Source organism: Salmo salar, chromosome ssa04 (assembly GCF_905237065.1).
Source record: "Salmo salar chromosome ssa04, Ssal_v3.1, whole genome shotgun sequence".
Lineage (NCBI taxonomy): Eukaryota > Metazoa > Chordata > Actinopteri > Salmoniformes > Salmonidae > Salmo > Salmo salar.
The window spans coordinates 31,764,053-31,784,365 of record NC_059445.1 but is presented as its reverse complement, the minus strand read 5'-3'; the positions used below and the strand labels follow the sequence as shown (position 1 = coordinate 31,784,365).

At 40.3% G+C, this 20,313-nt stretch overlaps 2 protein-coding genes across 11 annotated transcripts in view; both read right to left on the bottom strand.

Moving 5' to 3' along the window:
- Window positions 1–10,506, bottom strand: part of LOC106602833 (septin-4) — a 28,876-nt gene extending 18,370 nt beyond the window's left edge. The window contains exons 1-4 of one of the 7 annotated variants that reach the window (XM_014195745.1): window positions 10,292–10,505; window positions 9,369–9,395; window positions 1,788–1,795; window positions 1,298–1,537 (exon numbers count right to left, since the gene is read on the bottom strand). In XM_014195745.1, coding sequence (XP_014051220.1) covers window positions 1,298–1,537; window positions 1,788–1,795; window positions 9,369–9,395; window positions 10,292–10,310 — 294 coding nt within the window. In that variant the 5' untranslated portion in view covers window positions 10,311–10,505. Of the gene's footprint in view, window positions 1–1,297; window positions 1,538–1,787; window positions 1,796–4,631; window positions 4,655–9,296; window positions 9,396–10,291 lie in introns of those variants that run through there. The other 6 variants (XM_014195753.1, XM_014195747.1, XM_014195750.2 and 3 more) reach the window with 6 other exon arrangements.
- Window positions 10,507–16,006: 5,500 nt separating this feature from the next.
- elnb (elastin b) overlaps window positions 16,007–20,313 on the bottom strand; it is a 62,249-nt gene continuing 57,942 nt past the window's right edge. For all 4 annotated transcript variants that reach the window (XM_014195743.2, XM_014195742.2, XM_014195740.2 and 1 more), the window contains one exon: window positions 16,007–19,345. In XM_014195743.2, the coding sequence (XP_014051218.1) occupies window positions 19,299–19,345 (47 nt within the window). In that variant the 3' untranslated portion in view covers window positions 16,007–19,298. The remainder of the gene's footprint in view (window positions 19,346–20,313) is intronic.

Below are 20,313 nucleotides of genomic sequence, written 5' to 3'. Positions count from 1 at the left end.
TTGCAAAGTGTGCTTTCCCAGTAAAGTTATTTTGAATTCTGTCAATGCGGTTGCATTCAGGAGATGTTAATCTATAATTCTTTGAATAACAGTTTAATATTTTATCAACGTTTATAATGAGTATTTTTGTAAATTGTTGTGCTGATCCACCGGCAGTTTTGGGGGAAATACATTTTCTGGACGTCACACGCCAATGTAAAATGCTGTTTTTGGATATAAATATGAACTTGATACAACAAAAAATGCATGTATTGTCTAACAATGTCCTAGGAGTGTCATCTGATGAAGATTGTCAAAGGTTAGTGCATAATTTTAGCTGGTTTTCTGCTTTTGGTGACGCTTGTCCTTGCATTGAAAATGGCTGTGTGTAATTTTCTGTCTATGTACTGTCCTAACATAATCTAACTTTATGCTTTCGCCGTAAAGCCTTTTTGAAATCGGACAACGTGGTTGGATTAAGGAGACGTTTATCTATAAAATGGTGTAAAATAGTTGTATGTTTGAGAAATTTGAATTATGACATTGTTGTTTTCGAATTTGGCGCTCTGATTTTTCACTGGCTGCACGGTGGGTGGGACGCTTGCGTCTTGCAACCTTACAGTTAACTAGTCCAACGCTCTAACCACCTGCTTTACATTGCACTCCACGAGGAGCCTGCCTGTTACGCGAATGCAGTAAGAAGCCAAGGTAAGTTGCTAGCTAGTATTAAACATCTTATAAAAAACAATCAATCATAATCACTAGTTAAGTACACATGGTTGATGATATTACTAGTTTATCTAGCCTGTCCTGCGTTTCATATAATCGCTTAGGTACACGTTGCTCCAAGTGAAATAATCTGTCTGTAAACAATTGTTGGAAAAATTACTTGTGTCATGCACAAAGTAGATGTCCTAACCGACTTGCCAAAACTATAGTTTGTTAACAAGAAATTTGTGGAGTGGTTAAAAAACGAGTTTTAATGACTCCAACCTAAGTGTATGTAAACTTCTGACTTCAACTGTATTCCCGTTAATTCCCATGGAAAGTTTCCACCTCTGAATATTTCCCAAAATGTGCAACCCTACGCTGTGCCTAAAGCCTAATTGTGAACTTACACAAGTACGCAACGCAAGAACACAACTACACAAAATGGCTGTTCTGCGTACTTGCGTAGCAAAAATATGCAGACATGTGCAACCCCGCAATTTGTAGCTCGATGCAACTACACAGGGTCGCAATTTTGTGAAGCCAATTGGGTCTTTCTGTGTTTACTTCCATAAGGAATAAATTCAGATTTTGGCCATAGCTAAATCACCTCAGAGGTGTAGGGGTCTAGGCAGCCCCAGGGGCTCTTGGGTCGTGGGGGGCGGTCAGAGGTCCAGCTGGTGGGTGTGGCCAAGTAGCGGTGTTCCGGGAGAGGGGAGGAGTAACAGAAGTTTCCCAAGATCGATCCTGTGCCCTGGTGGGAGGAACAGTTGTAACTGTCCTGGGGTAACTCCCTGATGAAACTCTCCAGACTTAAGTTCCCCATTTCATCTATAGCCAGGCTGGAGAACTAGACAGAACAGAGGAGAGAGGAGGGAGGGTTGTAGAGGAAGGAGAAGTAGAGAGGGGGAGAGGAGAGGGAGGGGGATAGATTCCTTATTAAACCGGTGTGGTTTGTGCTACTGTATGTCTGAGTGTAGGGTTTACAATAGCTTACATAGGGAGAAAACAAAATCTGATGACACTTCATTGGCATGGCACAGTGATAACAGTATCTCCAAAAATATTGTTGCTAACTGCTTTCTGTGCATCCTACATACCTCTCCATCTGAAGGCAGTGCAAGTATGGTGGCAGAGGAGAGAGACACACACATTCAGGATCATAAAGAGAGAGGGGACCAGGATGATGTCAGCACAATTTCAACACCGAAGGGCGGAATCTTACTGTTATATTATAGGCTAGTCTACACCTGCTGAACATCACGTCAAAATACCAAAATTGCTGCCAAGAAATGTGTGAGTATCTGACAGGCAGCAATAAGCTACATTTCTATTGATTATGCAGGGCTCTACAGTGACATTTTTTACAAGGAGCAAATGTGCTCTAAGTAGAAAGATGTCGGAGCACAATGAAAAATATTTTAGGTATTAAAGCAGCAATCCACAGTTGAAACAATAAAGCATTCTCAACACCACTGTTTCTGTAAAAGGTTGAGGGATGCGGCTGCAGAAACGTAACCACACTCAAATTCATAGACAGATGGATGCATCCATGATATCAAAATTAGTTTGAACCATGTTTTAAGGCTATACAGTGTTTGTTTACATTTAGTTTGTTTACAAACCTTGGAAAAATAAGCTTATATTTCGGCTTCTGATGTGGTACGACAGTTAAACTAAGCTCATGGGGCATTTAAAAGTGATATTCTTCAATAATCAGCGGGTTTACATAATTCAATTTTAAGTCCAAAAAGTGATGTAGTAACTGCAGCAAGCCCTATTAAATTATAAGGATTGACAGCAATAACAAAATACAGGGTTTAGGAGCACCAGAAAAATGTATTTTTAAGATTGGGCCTATGAATCCTTGCTACTTTTGAAGCACTCCCTTTCTTTGTGCTACCACATATTTGCACTACTGTGGCTGCGGGACATTCCAACAATTATTCCATGAGTGATTTTTTTCTTCCTAGGGGCACTGGTTCACGGTAGCACAGCTGGCCACACCATTATAGACAGAACACCAGCTGACAGCTTCTTCCCTAAATAGTACTCGCATAGTTTGGAGCTGTACTTTCGGTCATTGTCCTGTTGTAGGAGGGAATTGGCTCCAATTAAGCGCCGTAGACAGGGTATGGCATGGCGTTGCAAAATGGAGATCCCTTTTACCCTGTACAAATCTCCCACTTCACCATCACCAAAGCATCCCTAGACCATCACATTGCCTCCACCATGCTTGACAGATGGCGTCAAGCACTCCTCCAGCATCTTTTCATTTTTTCTGCGTCTCACGAATGTTCTTTAGTGATCCGAACACCTCCGACTTAGAACACTTTCCTAATCCTCCTATGTCCAGTGTCTGTGTTCTTTTGCCCATCTTAATCTTTTCTTTTTATTGGCCAGTCTGAGATATGGCTTTTTCTTTGCAACTCTGCCTAGAAGGCCAGCAGCCCAGAGTTTCCTCTTCACTGTTGACATTGAGACTGGTGTTTTCCAGGTATTATATATCTGTTTCTCAAACAAGACACTCTTATGTACTTGTCCTCTTGCTCAGTTGTGCACTGGGGCCTCCCACTCCTCTTTCTATTCTGGTTAGAGACAGTTAGCGCTGTTCTGTGAAGGGAGTAGTACACAGCGTTGTATGAGATCTTCAGTTTCTTGGCAATTTCTCCCATGGAATAGCCTTCATTTCTCAGAACAAGAATAGACCGACGAGTTTCAGAAGAAAGTTCTTTGTTCTTGGCCATTTTGAGCCTGTAATCAAACTCACAAATGCTGATGCTCCAGATACTCAACTTGTCTAAAGGCGGCCAGTTTTATTGCTTCTTTAATAAGTACAAGTTTTCAGCTGTGCTAAGATAATTGCAAAAGGGTTTTCTAATGATCAATTAGCCTTGTAAAATTATAAACTTGGATTAGCTAACACAACGTGCCATTGGAACACAGGAGTGATGGTTGCTGATAATGGGCCTCTGTACGCCTATCAAATCAAATCAAATTTATTTATATAGCCCTTCGTACATCAGCTGATATCTCAAAGTGCTGTACAGAAACCCAGCCTAAAACCCCAAACAGCAAGCAATGCATGTGAAAGAAGCACGGTGGCTAGGAAAAACTCCCTAGGAAAAACTCCCTAGAAAGGCCAAAAACCTAGGAAGAAACCTAGAGAGGAACCAGGCTATGAGGGGTGGCCAGTCCTCTTCTGGCTGTGCAGGGTGGATATTATAACAGAACATGGTCAAGATGTTAAAATGTTCATAAATGACCAGCATGGTCAAATAATAATAATCATAGTAGTTGTCGAGGGTGCAACAAGCACGTCCGGTGAACAGGTCAGGGTTCCATAGCCGCAGGCAGAACAGTTGAGACTGGAGCAGCAGCACGGCCAGGTGGACTGGGGACAGCAAGGAGTCATCATACCAGGTAGTCCTGGTACGCCTATGTTGATATTCCATAAAAAAAATCTGCCGTTTCCAGCTACAATAGTCATTTACAACATTAACATGTCTACACTGTATTTCTGATAAATTTTATGTTATTTTAAATGGACCAAAAAAAAAGCTTTTCTTTCAAAAACATGAATGCCAAACTTTTGAACAGTAGTGTGTCATAAACCCTCAAAGTTCCAGGACGGTTTGAAAATGACAGCCATATTAGTCAGCAAGAAATCCAAACCAGTCAAAAAAATTAAAAGGCACGTGATATACACTATATATACACACTAGAGGTCAACCGATTAATCGGAATGGCCGATTAATTCGGGCCGATTTCACGTTTTCATAACAAATCGGTATTTTTGGCCACCGATTTGCCGATTGTTTTTTTTGTTTTTATAAATATTTTTTTACTAGGCAAGTCAGTTAAGAACACATTCTTATTTTCAATGACGGCCTAGGAACGGTGGGTTAACTGCCTTGTTCAGGGGCAGAACGACAGATTTTTACCTTGTCAGCTTGGGGATTCAATCTTGCAACCTCACGGTTAACTAGTCCAACGCTCTAACCACCTGCTTTACATTGCACTCCACGAGGAGCCTGCCTGTTACGTGAATGCAGTAAGAAGCCATGGTAAGTTGCTAGCTAGCATTAAACTTATCTTATAAAAACAATCAATCAATCATAATCACTAGTTAACTACACATGGTTGATGATATTACTAGTTTATCTAGCCTGTCCTGCGTTGCATATAATCAATGCGGTGCGCATTCGCGAAAAAGGACTGTCATTGCTCCAACTTGTACCTAACCATAAACATCAATGTCTTTCTTAAAAATCGATACACAAGTATATATTTTTTAAACCTGCATATTTAGATATTTCTTTTAACTAGGGAAAATGTGTCACCTCTGCATCAGAGTCAGGGTATATGCAACAGTTTGGGCCGCCTGGCTCGTTGCGAACTAATTTGCCAGAATTTTACGTAATTATGACATAACATTGAAGGTTGTGCAATGTAACGGGAATATTTAGACTTATGGATGCCACCCGTTAGATAAAATACGGAACGGTTCCGTATTTCACTGAAAGAGTAGAGATGATAGTTTCCAGATTCTACCATATAAATGACCTAAGGCTCGTATTTGTGTGTAATTATGTTATAATTAAGTCTATGATTTGATAGAGCAGTCTGACTGAGCGGTGGTAGGCACCAGCAGGCTCGTAAGCATTCATTCAAAATAGCACTTTTGTGCGTTTTGCCAGCAGCCCTTCACAATGCATTGCACTGTTTATGACTTCAAGCCTATCAACTCCCAAGATTAGGCTGGTGTAACCGATATGAAATGGCTAGCTAGTTAGCGGGTGCACGCTAATAGCGTTTCAAACGTCACTCGCTCTGAGACTTCGGGTAGTTGTTTCCCTTGCTCCACTGGATATCATAAGGTGAATGCACCAATTTGTAAGTCGCTCTGGATAAGAGCGTCTGCTAAAGGACGTAAATGTAAATGTAACGCTGCTTCGAGGGTGGCTGTTGTCGATGTGTTCCTGGTTCGAGCCCAGGTAGGAGCAAGGAGAGGGACGGAAGCTATACTGTTACACTGGCAATACTAAGGTGCCTATAAGAACATCCAATAGTCAAAGGTATATGAAATACAAATCGTATAGAGAGAAATAGTCCTATAATAACTACAACCTAAAACTTCTTACCTGGGAATATTGAAGACTCATGTTAAAAGGAACCACCAGCTTTCATATGTTCTCATGTTCTGAGCAAGGAACTTAAACGTTAGCTTTTTTACATGGCACATAATGCACTTATACTTTCTTCTCCAACACTTTGTTTTTGCATTATTTAAACCAAATTGAAATGTTATTATTTATTTGAGGCTAAATTGATTTTATTGATGTATTATATTAAGTTAAAATAAGTGTTCATTCAGTATTGTTGTAATTGTCATTACAAAAAGTATTTTTTTAAATGTAAAAAAAATATATAAAATTTTTTTTAAAAAAGCTGATTAATCGGTATTGGCTTTTTTTGGTCCTCCAATAATCGGTATCGGCGTAAAAAAAAAAAAATAATAATAATAATAAGTCGACCTCTAATATAAACACAAAAGTATTTGGCGACTCCTACAAATTAGTGGAGTCGGCCATTTCAGCCACACCCGTTGCTGACAGGTGTTAAAATCGAGCACACAGCCATGTAATATGCGTAGACAAAACAAAGGCAGTAGAATTGCTCGTACCCAAGAGCTCAGAGACTTTCAATGTGGCACCATCATAGGATACCACCTTTCCAACAAGTCAGTTCTTCAAGCTTCTGCACTGCTAGAGCTGCACCGGTCAACTGAAAGTGCTGTTATTGTGAAGTGGAAACGTCTAGGAGCAACAACGGCTCAGCTGCAAAGTGGTAGGCCACATAAGCTCACAGAACGGGACTGCCAAGTGCTTAATATAAGGAACTTGAAACGATTTATACTTTTGATGCTAAGATGTACTTAAGTAATTCCATTTGTAGAGTTAAAATTGTTATTCCAGCAAACTTCAGATTATTGGAATAGTGCACAATGCAGAGCAGAACAATCAGGTTGAGGGTCAGTGGCCACAGACCGCGAACAGGAATGTTCCAAGTTCAGACAGAAGGGGGGAGTCAGATCACTATGATCGCCAGGAACTTTGCTTTTGGTTTCTAATTTTAATTGTTGAGCTACTGGTGATGCCTGTTGATGTTAGGTGGGCAGCTACAGTAGCTGAATGATGTTAACATCTTCGGGTTTTATTTCATTAAATGCATTTTATTTTATCTGGGTGCTTACGTCACCTACTAACACCCTGGTACTACCAATAGCTCCCGCTCTCCTCAGTCTGAGAAAACACAGAGAGAAAGAACAGCTTGTCAGGTGGTGCATTGGAGACTGATGTGTTCCTGTCCTGTTTTTTCACAATACTATTGCAGATCAACATAAAAGCCTAAAAGACAGCCGTTGTGTCGCTCTTCATTTCTTGGTTCTCCTGTGGTGCATAGTAGAGCCGCTCCACATTTAATTTTAATACTTAAGTATATTTCAAACCCAAATACTTTTACTCAAGTAGTATTTTACTGGGTGACTTGAGTCATTTTCTATTAAGGTATCTTTACTGTAAGTGTTGTTACATAGATGCTGTGTTCACTATGCATGATTAATACATAATTCAAGGTTTATTTGATGTAGTAAATAAATAAATGATTTATTGATGTATAGATAAGAATTTAAATGTGATGTAACAGGTAAATTAACGTTAGGCCATTGTTTGTGTTTTTATGTTCCATCCCGGAACTAACGTTCTCTGTTGTGTTACTGCTACGGAATTTGTTAATTGACTGTGTGCAATCTAACTTAAGCAGATCTTAGTCTGAGTCATAATTGTTGATGGCAGAGGCTAAGAAAGACAGTAAAGGGACTTTCAAGGGACTTTAAGGATTCAAGAACCTATTTTCAGGACAAGCAGCCAACGAGGTATTTTGTTCAACCTATAGAACTTTGTTTATAGTCGCGCCAAGTTCTATTTGTATTGTCGCGCCAAGCGCCATTTGTATTGTTGCGCCGAGCGCCATTTGTATTTCTTTGTTTCAGTACTCTATAATTTATCAACGTTACTGTGTTCATTCAAACATATAGTTCTCACGGCGTGACGTGGATGCATCGAAGAAAAAGACGTGCAATGCAATAAACGCCCGTTTCAAGGAACCAACCTGTGTCTGTTGTCGTGAAGAGAGCTACATTTACTTTTACTCAAGTATGACATTTGAGTACTTTTTCCACCACTGCTAAATTTGAGTTGAGTTCTTGGAAAGCTATATGTGCTATTATATGATAAAATGACAGTACTTGTTGCAATTACAACTTGTCTAAGTCCTATCAAATGATTTCAGCCAGTGTATGGCTGTAGATTGACTGCATTGTTTGAATGGAATGTTGACAAATTGGCAGTTTATTAGAAAAATGTATATAATCATTCCTTAACTGTCTGGCTAGCTAAAACATACAGTGCAGGTAAATTCTTCTAATTCATTATTCTACACTATCTTTTCTCAGCACTGGCAAACCATGGTTGACCAACTCCCTGACCTTTATCCCATCATAAGAAGGTTCATGTCCATTCTAGTATTCTAATTAAGCATTAAGGCCCAAGGAGGTGTGGTATATTGCCGATATACCACGGCTAAGGGCTGTTCTGGACACAGCCCTTAGCTGTGGTATATTGGCCTTATTGCTATTATATACTGGTTACCAACGTAATTAGAGCATTACAAATAAATGGTTTGTCATACCCATAGTATATGGTCTGATATTCCATGGCTGTCAGCCAATCAGCATTCAAGGCTCGAACCACCCAGTTTCTAATTCTTAATTATATGCCCAGAAATGTTAAAGTATGTCATGTTGCTAGGTAGCCAATGTGCCTGTGCAGCTAGCTTTACTAATGTTGCTAGCTAGCTAGCTAGAAATTGTAGAAAGTCATTTGGCTACAACTAGCTAGCCCAAGATGTACTCTTAAATAGCCAACCGTTACTCCCTAAGGTCCAGGGACCTTATATGTTATTTACTGAGGTAGACTGACTTTGGGAGCCAAAACAGCCATATACTCCATCTAAACAGGAATCAATTCTCAATCGTGATATCTAGAAACAAAGCCCTTTACTTTCATATGACATCAAAATAACTTCACAAATGCAACATATACACTTACTGTACACTGGTTTAACCAGATTTATCACTATTGCAGCCTACAGTATTTTTTTCAATTACAAGTTTTGGGAGCCTTCTTCCATTACACAGGTGTTCGGGGCATGCTAGATAGCTAATTAGCACTCAGTCTTCCGTAAACACGCGCTGTAACATGGAGATATGGCTGTCTGGGAACACTAACCCTAAGGTGTGTATCAATTTTTTTTTAAATTATTATTACAATATTTCTTGATAATATAAAACGGTCCTTATGCTTCCCAAAACGTACCGCAAGCGATGCGTATTAATGTTCAGACCGAGAATTTGGGCTCTTAATGAAACTCCCCTGTACAGAAAATGCCTTCATCCAATGACTTACGTGTAATGTAATGAAACTGAGTCATGATCACAGGCTAGATAACTAGTTAGCAAGACGTTTAATAATTTAATTCACCCTCACCACGCTGTAACTAACATCATGTAGCTGTGTAGACATGGACACCTGCAAATAAGACTTCTTAGACTAGCCTACCTGGAAGGCCTTCGTCTGTCTGTGTGCCTGGAGTGGAAAAATGTTAAAGGTTTTAGCTTTGTAACCAACTCAAATGGCATAATGCCATGTTATGAATAAATAACTTATCTCTGAACAACAGTCTCACTTGGACAAGTGACAAGCAGGGAAGTTACACCATGATTTGTTTGCTAGTTGCTAGCTACCTCAACCTGGTCTCAGAGCACTTCATATTATTATAAATAATCCGAAAAACTCAAATTTAGTTTGATATGTTACGTATGGTATGTATTAATTTGTGGATATCCATCATCCATTTCGTTAATGTTGCGAATTACAATTTGTATGACTTGTTAAGAACCTGAAATATGTACAATATGTTACGAATTCTAGTCAATGCCACTCCTACATTGCTCGTCCTAATATTTATACATTTCTTAATTACCTTTTTACTGTATGTATTGTTAGATATTACTGCATTGTTGGAGTTAGGACACAAGCATTTCGCTACACCCGCAATAACATCCGCTAAATATGTGTATGTGACCAATACAATTTGATTAGAATTTTCTAAAGTATGATATGTTACAAATTCTAAATTGTTTTGGCTCACATTAGCTAGGTGGCTCTAATGGTTAGGAGCAAAAACGTACTAAGTAGTTGAAGTTGTTAATTAACTAACTAAAGTTCTCCGTGATGAGATTCGAACAAGCAACATTTCGACTGTGGCTACCTAGGTAACATTCTGACTGTAGCATTGAATCGAAGCTGTTTTCAACCCACAATAAAATACACAAGGCAAGCTAGCTGGAGACAGTCAATAGCTTATTTGGTGTATACTGTAAAAGCAAACGGGACAGGTGAAAATAAAGGTGTTATCTTAGTAGATATTGATGTGGCTGGCTTATTATGTTCTTGTTTTTTTGTCTACAATTTGTGTTTACCTTGTTCATCGTTGTACATTGTATTTATGTTGTCGTCAGATAGCGAGGTTCAACGGTTAGAATCGTTACATTTAAAAGTAGGCTATATACCCAATGCGTTCGGGCACCAACATAGATAAACCGCCAAATCCTCAAATCCGCGCGCTCGACGACATGCGTTACGCCTCATGTCCACCAGATGCATCAAACGCTTTGCGTTCCTCTGGAAGTAATTCATTATCAATCTAGCAGACCGCAACGCTACGTTGGGGGTGCAGCGCTAGACTTCTTCGGTGGTGTTTATCGGTGGTTGGCATCCAACGTTATGGTGCATTACCGCCACCAACTGTACTGGAGAGTGGGCCAGAGACGGAGAAACTAAATCCTACCTGCCAGCCCTGTTGTTCTTCAAAAGATAACAAAATATTTGAGACTATATCAAATGACGTTCTACTCCATATACTCTTTAAACAAATGTCCTGTATCCTCTTCTCCCTCATACTAGATCTCATCCTCTCTTTCCCTCCAATAATGTCCACACTGAATCAATACATGGTCCACTGTCTCTGTTTCCTGGCGAACTCACATTTTCCTGTTGGATGCTTTCCTATCACATGTAAGGTCTAATTCAACTGGCTGTGTCCCACCCATAATCTTGTAAAAATAGCCTCCCCTCCCCAACTTTCCTCTGTACTTGAAATAAATGCCTGCCATTAGTATCTCTATCCACTGCTCCTGCCATTTCTCCACCATCACTGTTCATATCATGCTTTTTGCCTCTGCCTAACTCATTGAAACTACCACATCAACATCCCCAGTACTTAGTGCTTGTTTAGCCAGTATATCAACTGCCTCGTTCCCTTCCACTCCCACATGAGCTGGGACCCATGTAAATATTATCTGTATACCCATTTGTTTACTCATGCCATGGGTTTGTAGTACCTCAAAGCAGGTTTTGTCTGCTACGTGATATAAAAGAACTGGAGATGCCTTAACACTGCACATGAATCAGAGCAAATAACTACCCTTTCTGGCTTAACTTCCTCCACCCAAGGCAAGGCCAACAGTATGGCCATCATCTCCACCGTATATAGAGACATTCTCCCTACATTCCTGCACTACAAATGCTGACCCAGTACATCCTGTCCTTGGAACTGTTGAACCATCTGTGTATTTGGCCACAAAATCCTGATACACAGTATCCAGACTTCTGTTAAAACAAATCAGATGTATCAACACCCTCCCCATCTTTCCGTAGTCTCTCCAACACTTCTAGATCAACTACTGGAAGCGGGGGTAGTCATGGTGGATTCACAGGAATAGCTAACGTTGGGCTAAACTCCCTTCCATACAGTCCCTTCTCCTTCGCCTGGGTATTACTCACCCAAAGCTCGTGTTCTGTCTTCGCTCATGTTCCCAGCATGCCTGTAAAATCCCTTTTATAGGATGAGATACCCCATGTCCCTATAGGTTGACCCAAAAATTCATTGCCAGCTGCTGTCTCCTAATCTGCAATGGAATTTCCCCCATGTCCACCTGTTGTGCAGCCACTGGGGATCTCCAGAACGCCCCACAACATATTCTGAGTCCTTGTCCCTATATGACATCTAGCCTTTCCAATGAGGTCCGGGCTGCAGAACCATACACTATACTTCCATAGAGTATAACAGATCGGATCAATGCAACATACATGGTCCTCAATGAGGAACGCCCAGCCCCCCACTCCTTCCCCGTCAGACAGCACATCACATTTAGAACCTTCTTACACTTCCCCACCACTCTCAATGTGTTCTACCCAGGTCAGTCTAGTGTCAACGTTTACCCCAAGGAACCTGAAGGCCCCCACCCTCTCCAAGTTGCTCCAAGCATACCTCATCTCACACCTTCCTCCTGGTAAAGAACATTGTCCGAGTTCTCTACAGAGAACCTGAATGTCCACATTAATGCCCACCGCTCTACCTCAATTGCTTACTGTACCTGACTATGTATGGCACATTTCTTCCTCTCTTCCATAAAGCCAAATCATCTGCAAATAACGACCTCCTAACATCCGTCTGTACCTAAGAGTAAACATCATTAATCACGATTGAGAACATAGGACTAATCAAACTCCCCTGTGGTATACCATTATCCACCAGGCAGCTAGCTGCCTGATAAAGGATTTCCTATTTGGAAGGTTTATCCAGTTGTACGTTCTTCCTCCTAACCCCACAATATCAAGCTTGATTAACAATATCAAGCTTGATCCAAGATGGTGTAGCAGTCAGACGTCTTTGTCCTTCGTCTTGTCCCATGTATACATTTTTTTCTGAACCTCAACATCAACTCTCCTGCAACCCGCCTCACCCAATGTGGTGCGGATCTGTCTTTTTTCGAAAGTATTTTTATTCACCTCGAATCCGGAATCCCCCAACAGAAGCTAGCCAGCTCACTAGCTACTAGTCAGCTAACCACTGCTAGCAGTCATCAGCTAAGCTTTAGCTCGGAAAGCTCTCGCCAGTTTGTACAACGCGACTCAACCAGAGCATACCAGACCTATTTTCTCTCCATATCCCCAGATTCCTACTGCAAGCTCTGGACATTTTCACCTGGATCGTCGCAGCTAGCTAGCTACTATCCGAGTGACTACTGGCTAACGTCGGTCCCGGAGCAAGAACCAATTAGCCTGGAACTAGCCCATGCTAGGCCCTTTCTCCCGGCTAGCTAAAGAGGCCCATCAGCCACTCCTGGGCTACAATACCCAGACCCCTTCTACTGCCGGTATGTGGCACGGAACCCCGCCGATCCTTCACGACAGGACTACGACGTAATCTGCTCGAGGGGGTACTCAACTGGCCTCTACATCGTGACGTCCACTGAATGCCCATCTGCTCGCCGCGGCCCGCTAGCTGTCTAGAGCATATTAGACTGTTAGCTGTATAGCTCCATCGGCCAATTTCTTGGGCCACTATACCTATTTTGCCAATTGGAAATCTAGCTACAGTTTCAGATATTATACGTTTCTAATTTTGTCAGAAAGTTGTTTTCATTGCAAGTTAAGGCTTGCCGTTAACTAGCCAGCTGGAGCTCGATGACTGGCTTGCTAGCTAACGTTAACATTGAACCTAACTTATTTGGTTAATTAAGTTTAGCTATGACAATCGGTTTGTATTGCTAGTAACATTACTCTATTGATTGGGATTAGTAAATGTTTTAGCTAGCTAACGTTATTGTGACATGTCTTAACGAAAGACCCCAAGTTAAAGCTTGCTGTTAGCTAGCTAACGTTAGCTGAGGTTAGATTGCTGGCTTGCTAGCTAACTTTAATTTACATGTATGAATTGTGTATAATGTTAGTGATGTTTTCTCAGAATGCCATTTCGTATTGCTAGTTATAGCCTAATGCTAGCTAGATAACATTAAACCTATTTGGTTAACTTTAGGTAGCTATGACAATCGGTTTGTATTGCTAGTTAAAGCTTGCTGTTAGCTAGCCAGCTGACGTTAGATGGCTGGCTAGCTAGCTAACATTACGTGTGTGTAGTGATGTTATCTCAGAATGCCATTTCGCATCTATTGTATAATACTGCTAAAATATTTGTATCTGGAATTTGTCTTTCAGCATCAGTAGAACATGCCTGACTCTCCTCCACCAGTCATAAGGAGAATGGTCTAGTGCCTCCCATCAAAAAGAGACCTGGCCCAACAAGCAAAGGCAGCAGCACAGTCATCAACTACATGCACCATTTCTTCACCAACTACGGAGTTGGGGAAACACGTGTGGACCTGAATTGTGATAACTGCAGTGGTCAAAACAAGAACAAGACTGTGCTCTAGTATTGTGCCTGGTGGACCATACCACAAGCTCCACCACAGTCTGGACCTTCACTTCCTGATCACAGGCCACACCAAGTTTGACCCCGACTGGTTCTTCGACCTCATCAAGCAGCACTTCAGAAAGACCAGAGTGAACACTTTGTCTGAGATTGCTGGTGTTGTGAAGGACAGCATTGTGACGGGTCAACATCCCACAGCTGGTTGGACTGGAGGATGGTACGGTGCTGGTGGAAAGCTATGGCTGGCAACAACACCTGACTCCGTACTTCAGGCCATTGCCACAGTTTAACCAGTACCAGCACAGGTGAACATAATTTTCATTGCATTGTATGAGGTTATTCTTCTTATCTAGACTTTCAAGGTGAATTGATGTTGTGCATTTGACACTTTCTATTTCCTATATTGCTACTATGCAAGTAACCATTTGGCTGTACCGTTTACAACTTCTGTAGAGACCATCCACTTAGCAAGACATTGATTTATAAAATGAGTATTGATATGTGTGTTCTTAACATGATTTTGTAACATATCACAACAATATCATGTGACCGTATCAAGTGTCCACCACACAAATATATGGCGGATGCATCTGTTTATGTACTGTACATGTGTACCTCACTCAGGTTACAACTCAGGTTGCATAGCCTTAACTTATGTATGGAATACTATGTGATAAGTGTGTGTGTAACAGTATATAAAGTATGCTAATGTACAGGTGTGAAGGCATTTGGGCAGTGGTCAAAAATACTTAAGTAGTAATTTAAAGTATTTTTACTTTAAGTATTTTTTTTTGGGGGGGGTATCTGTACATTACTATTTATATTTGGGGAACTTTTACTGTTACTAAACTACATTCCGAAAGTAAAGAATGTACTTTTTACTCCATACATTTTCCCTGACACCCAAAGGTACTCGTTACATTTTGACAGGAAAATTATCCAATTCACACACATATCAAGTGAACATCCCTACTGCATCTGATCTGGCAGACTCACTAAACACAAATACTTTGTTTGTAAATTATGTCCGAGTGTTGGAGTGTGCCCCTGGCTATCTGTCAATTGTCATACTTGAGTAAAAGTATAAATCTTTTCAAATTCCTTATAATTAAGTAGACGGCAAAAAAAAGTACTTTTTTATTAAGTACTTTTTCCACCACTGGATGTGGCTGAAATTAATGCATTTCTTTTACATGACCCATCATTTTAGTGTGTCTGGGTAAGCGTCATCTAATATTTATAAAATATTTCTGTTTTGACACTTGCTGTTTAACTGACATTTTTCCTTATTGTAGGCTGACTGTTTAGCACATGACCTCATGTGAATCCTTAAAGGCTTGGGTGGGGCTAAAGCTTAGGAGGGTGTGAACAATGCTGAATGGGTGTAGACAAAGGAGAGCTCTCCAGTAGGTACCAAAATATTCAAAGGCCCTTTTCTCAAAAGTGAGTTTACAAGTGTATCAATTTTCAAAGCAATACCAAGAGAACACCAAGAGTGTGCAAAGCTGTCATTAAGCTAAAGTGTGGCTACTTTGAAGAATCTAAAATATATTTTGATTACCACATGATTCCATATGTGTCATTTCATAGTTTTGATGTCTTCAGTATTATTCTACCATGTAGAAAGTAGTACAAATAAAAAAAACCCTGGAATGTGTGTGTCCAAACCTTTGACTGGAAATGTATACTGTGGTTCTGTTAATGCTACGCATAGCCCCAGGCTGTAACTCAGGGTTACAGTGGTGGTGTAGCATGCCAGGCCAGCAGAGGAACACTTATGGTTAATGCTGGGAGTAGAATGTCATGTGCCTTGGTGGGAGGGGTGTATCTGTTTCCTCTTGCTGTGCAAAAAAGCAGACATCACTAGAGTGGTGTGTGTGTGCTTGCGTGTGTTGGAAAAGGTTACACTTACAACACAACATTCAGGTAATTTCTTTATTTAAAAACTGTGTACTGTGTGGGAAAAAAAGTGCATAATTCTCTTCTAAGGTAAAACACAGATGTTCTTTGTCTGTCTGGGCTTAATGATATAAACACTAGAGCCCATAGATGATAACTCAAGATTACAAAGTTTCATTAAACATGTAACATGACACCTCAGGTAACACTAGCATTACAGAGCAAAGACAATGTAAAAAAATAAAGCACTTCATTTTTTTAAATCAGAAGACTAAACATTGTTGAAATTGTAGGTTAATAAAGACTACAAAAATGTTTTAGCATTTTTTCTTCATAATTTAAAAAGCTAAAGTAAACAAATAGTTTAAATTCAGAGTGAAAAGACTTGAACTGCATCAGTGTTAAGCCGAAATCACACCAGGAGATGCCTGTCAACCGTGTGAAATTTGCTTGCGAGAGGCGAGCGTCAATTCACATATACTGCGTAGTGTACGTCAACGTAATCGTCATGATAATCCATAATAAACAGTTGTATTTGTTATGTTCGCTATATAGCACCTGGGAACTATTTTTGTGTGTTCCTTTTGATTCATCTTAGATGTCCTATGGGAGCCACCGTACCTGCCTGCACAGGCTAAATAATTGTTATTCATGAACATGAGAGTTGTAGCTAATAAACCTGAGCAGTCTATAAGGAATTTAGCTAGTCTCGTTCTTCCTACATAATAGTATTCTCTCTTGAAATCGTAGTTCCTCGAGTTTCCCAGCCGTAGTCTGCCAAGGCCTGGGGTCTCCAGCAGGTTGATCATGAGCTACCAGTAGCTCGCAGCTCACCTATGAGTAGCTCACCAAACAATTCTGAAAGCATATGCAATTGGTCATGTGTTCCATCGCAAACTGTCATAAACAAATCTCCCAAGTATCCGGCACTGCAAGCTCCCACCTATCTAATCAACACAACATTGACATTATCCCAGCCCTTGTTAGCCACTATTGGCATAAAAAATAAAACCTTAAACAATATCTGCCAATTAATTTCCGGTAGTATTGCCCGTCTGTCTACTGTATATGGTGTGGCGCGTTTGTCTATCACTCTGTGTGTATAGCCAGTTGATGCGATAACCGTCTTGTGGGCTGACAGAAATGCTTTCCCTAAAAAGTTCTCAATTAAATGTTAACTGCAAAGTAGGCTTACCTGGCAGAAGTTTATCATAAGTAAGTATATCATTTGTATCTATTTGTTATTTACTAACTTTGCCATGAAATTAGCAGCAGTACAGAACCATCGCTAGACTGGCACATTAGACAGCACATTCCTTACTCGCTAGATGCACAATAAAGGGGAAATCTATTTGTTTTCCTCCAGACCCCACCCAAAAAAGGTATCCTGATGTGATTTAACCATGACATGGACTCAGAACAAACTATTTTGTTGTTTCTCTATGAACAATTGTAATTTTGAGAGTAAAATCAAAAACAATCTTAAACCAGAAAACATAAAACAGAGAACGTATTTTGGGAAATTGAAAACATAATTTGAGAAAGAAAATCAGACTTTATAGGGATCCCCTTAGAGTTGTTTATTAATAATTATTTTACCAGGTATATTGACAGAAAACAGTGCACTACTTTCTCTTATACACTAAGGACCTGAGGAAGAGTTGAATGGGAGAGGAGAAGAGAAGCGACATGTTTAATTATTTTTAAAGTAACTCAGGCTAGAAAAGGTTGGAGACCCCTGGCCTAGGCTATATGCCTGTGATCGAAATCCCATGCCATTGTTTTCAAATATGTATTGGCAGTTAAACTTATCAACACTAAATAGACACTTTTAAACTATACATTTCACATTTCCAGACATAACGATGCAAACAGTCTATTTTCTGGCAATTTATTTGCTAATTTTACCAGCATTGCTTCGTGTAGATGTGGAGAGAAATAGACTTGCTTTCTAATTTGATGTGGATTGACGCTGTTGAGGCCAATCTGTCTCTCATTCACTCCCATGCATTCTATTTCCTGCGTGAATTCACGCGCGTAAAAAAACATGTCTCGTTTAATTTGGGCTTTTGTCAACAGTCTGCAGCTATATGCTCTCTACAGTTCACTGTATAACATAACCGTCTATGTCACTAAAACTAAATGAACTGAGTACTGGTAACTTACAAAAAATGTGTTCCTTTAATTGAATGAGTCAAGGCAATCAGTTTTCTCAAATAATTTGAGTTAACAGAATTATGTTTTACGGTGATAGGTCTGAAAACAGGCCAATCTGTGGCGATCAGCATGATTATAATATTAGTTTTAATCAACTGCAAATGTACATGTAGGTACTGTTGCTCTCGGTAAAGCCAATATGAGGATTTTAAATAGAAAATATACGTTTGCACATTTTCAGTCATCTCAACTATGGCTGTACTAACACGGTCATATCGATGTGATTAAGTGTTCAAAACACTCACAGCAATTCAGTGTTATACAGCCATTCAGAAAGATGTTGATAATATTTCAGGCAAGTGGCTTATTAAAACCTTACTATATATTCTGTAAAGGCATTATAAACGACTGCATATACAATCTTAAAACCTTTACTAATGGCTCTAAGGGCAATAAGCTCCCTTTTTTTGAGAACTGCCGAAACTAGAAGCAGTTAGAACATGAGCATTGCTGTGGACACACACTGCTTTTGAGGGTTCAGAGTGGACACAGTTATAAATCAAAAATGGTGGTTGTAAAATTACCACTCTAAAGATATCTCCTATGATTTTAATTTATACCAGCAGTGTATGTATATATCTCAAGACACCTTGGGCCAGATTTTGTAAATGTTTGCTACTAAACACCTTGAACAAAAACTAGGTGTATTGAAAAGTGCAGGTGCAAATGTTGAGTAAGTCTGGGCCTGTGTGTCAATAGCATAGCTTCGTAGAGGGATGTTAGTCACATTAATCAGAAAACAGACAGTCAGCATACAGACAGGTCTAGAGGCACTCCGTTGTGGGACGCCTTAGTATCAGTGTTTTAAACAAACATAACTCATGGTGGAGCTAAATGGGTAAATGGGGTACACAGGTGGGTTAAGGGGGGTGGAGGTAAAGGGGTACACAGGAGGGGCTAAAGGGGTACAGGTGAGGAACAATTAACACATCACAGTTTCAGAATAAAAGATCAAACAGGCTCTGGTTTTGCCATTGCCCGAGATTCACACTTTAAAAGAAAAAAAAGGGACATATTAGTAGTTGAAAATCAGTACATTCTGGAATCATGCAGTAGCACCACAATGTTGTTGATGAGGTCACTTCTTTTTGCTGCTCTCACTTCCACCTCCGTCCGCAGTATTTACCCTGGCAGTCGGCGCCCCCTGAAGGACCATTCACAGCACAGTATCTCAGGGCCATTTGATCAAATGACATACAATCAAATAAGAATATTTACAGTACAGCAAGGGTGGAACAACATGTATTATGCACAGTGGTGTCTGAAATTACTGACAAGGGCCCCAGGACCAGGGGAAGCGAAATAGCCCCATAACTTCAATAATCCACTTCCATATTTGTCTGTTGATATGGGGTTCTTTTCTGGTTGTGCATTCTCATTTTAACACCTAGCTCACCACTGGTGTACGTGGCCAAAGAGCTCTATTTTGTCATCAAACATATGTAAACGCCTGGAGTTTGCTAAACGGTATTTGGATTGGAACTGTGCTTTTGTCAGATTACATGAAAATAGAGCTTTTTTGCCACGCACACCAGTGGTGGGTTCAGTATCGAAATGAGAATGTAAAAGCAGAAAAGAATCCCATAGCTACTGTCAGGGACGGACTGGGACAAGAGTTCAGCCCTGGAATTTCATCCTCACCAGCCCACATCACTGTGCGCACTACCAACTCATCCCAAAAACCCAAATGTATACATATTTTATTTTTTACCTTTTAACCTAGGCAAGTCAGTTAAGAACAAATTCTTATTTATATATATATGCAGTACAGTACCAGTCAAAAGTTGACAACACCTACTCATTCAAGGGTTTTTCTTTATTTTTTACTATTTTCTACATTGTAGAATAATAGTGAAGACATCAAAACTATGAAATAACACATATGGAATCATGTATGTATACTGTGAACCATCAGATCCTCCTCTCCACCCTCTCCGAGTTGGGCATCTCCGGCGCGGCCCACGCTTGGATTGCGTCCTACCTGACAGGTCGCTCCTACCAGGTGGCGTGGCGAGAATCTGTCTCTGCACCATGCGCTCTCACCACTGGTGTCCCCCAGGGCTCTGTTCTAGGCCCTCTCCTATTCTCGCTATACACCAAGTCACTTGGCTC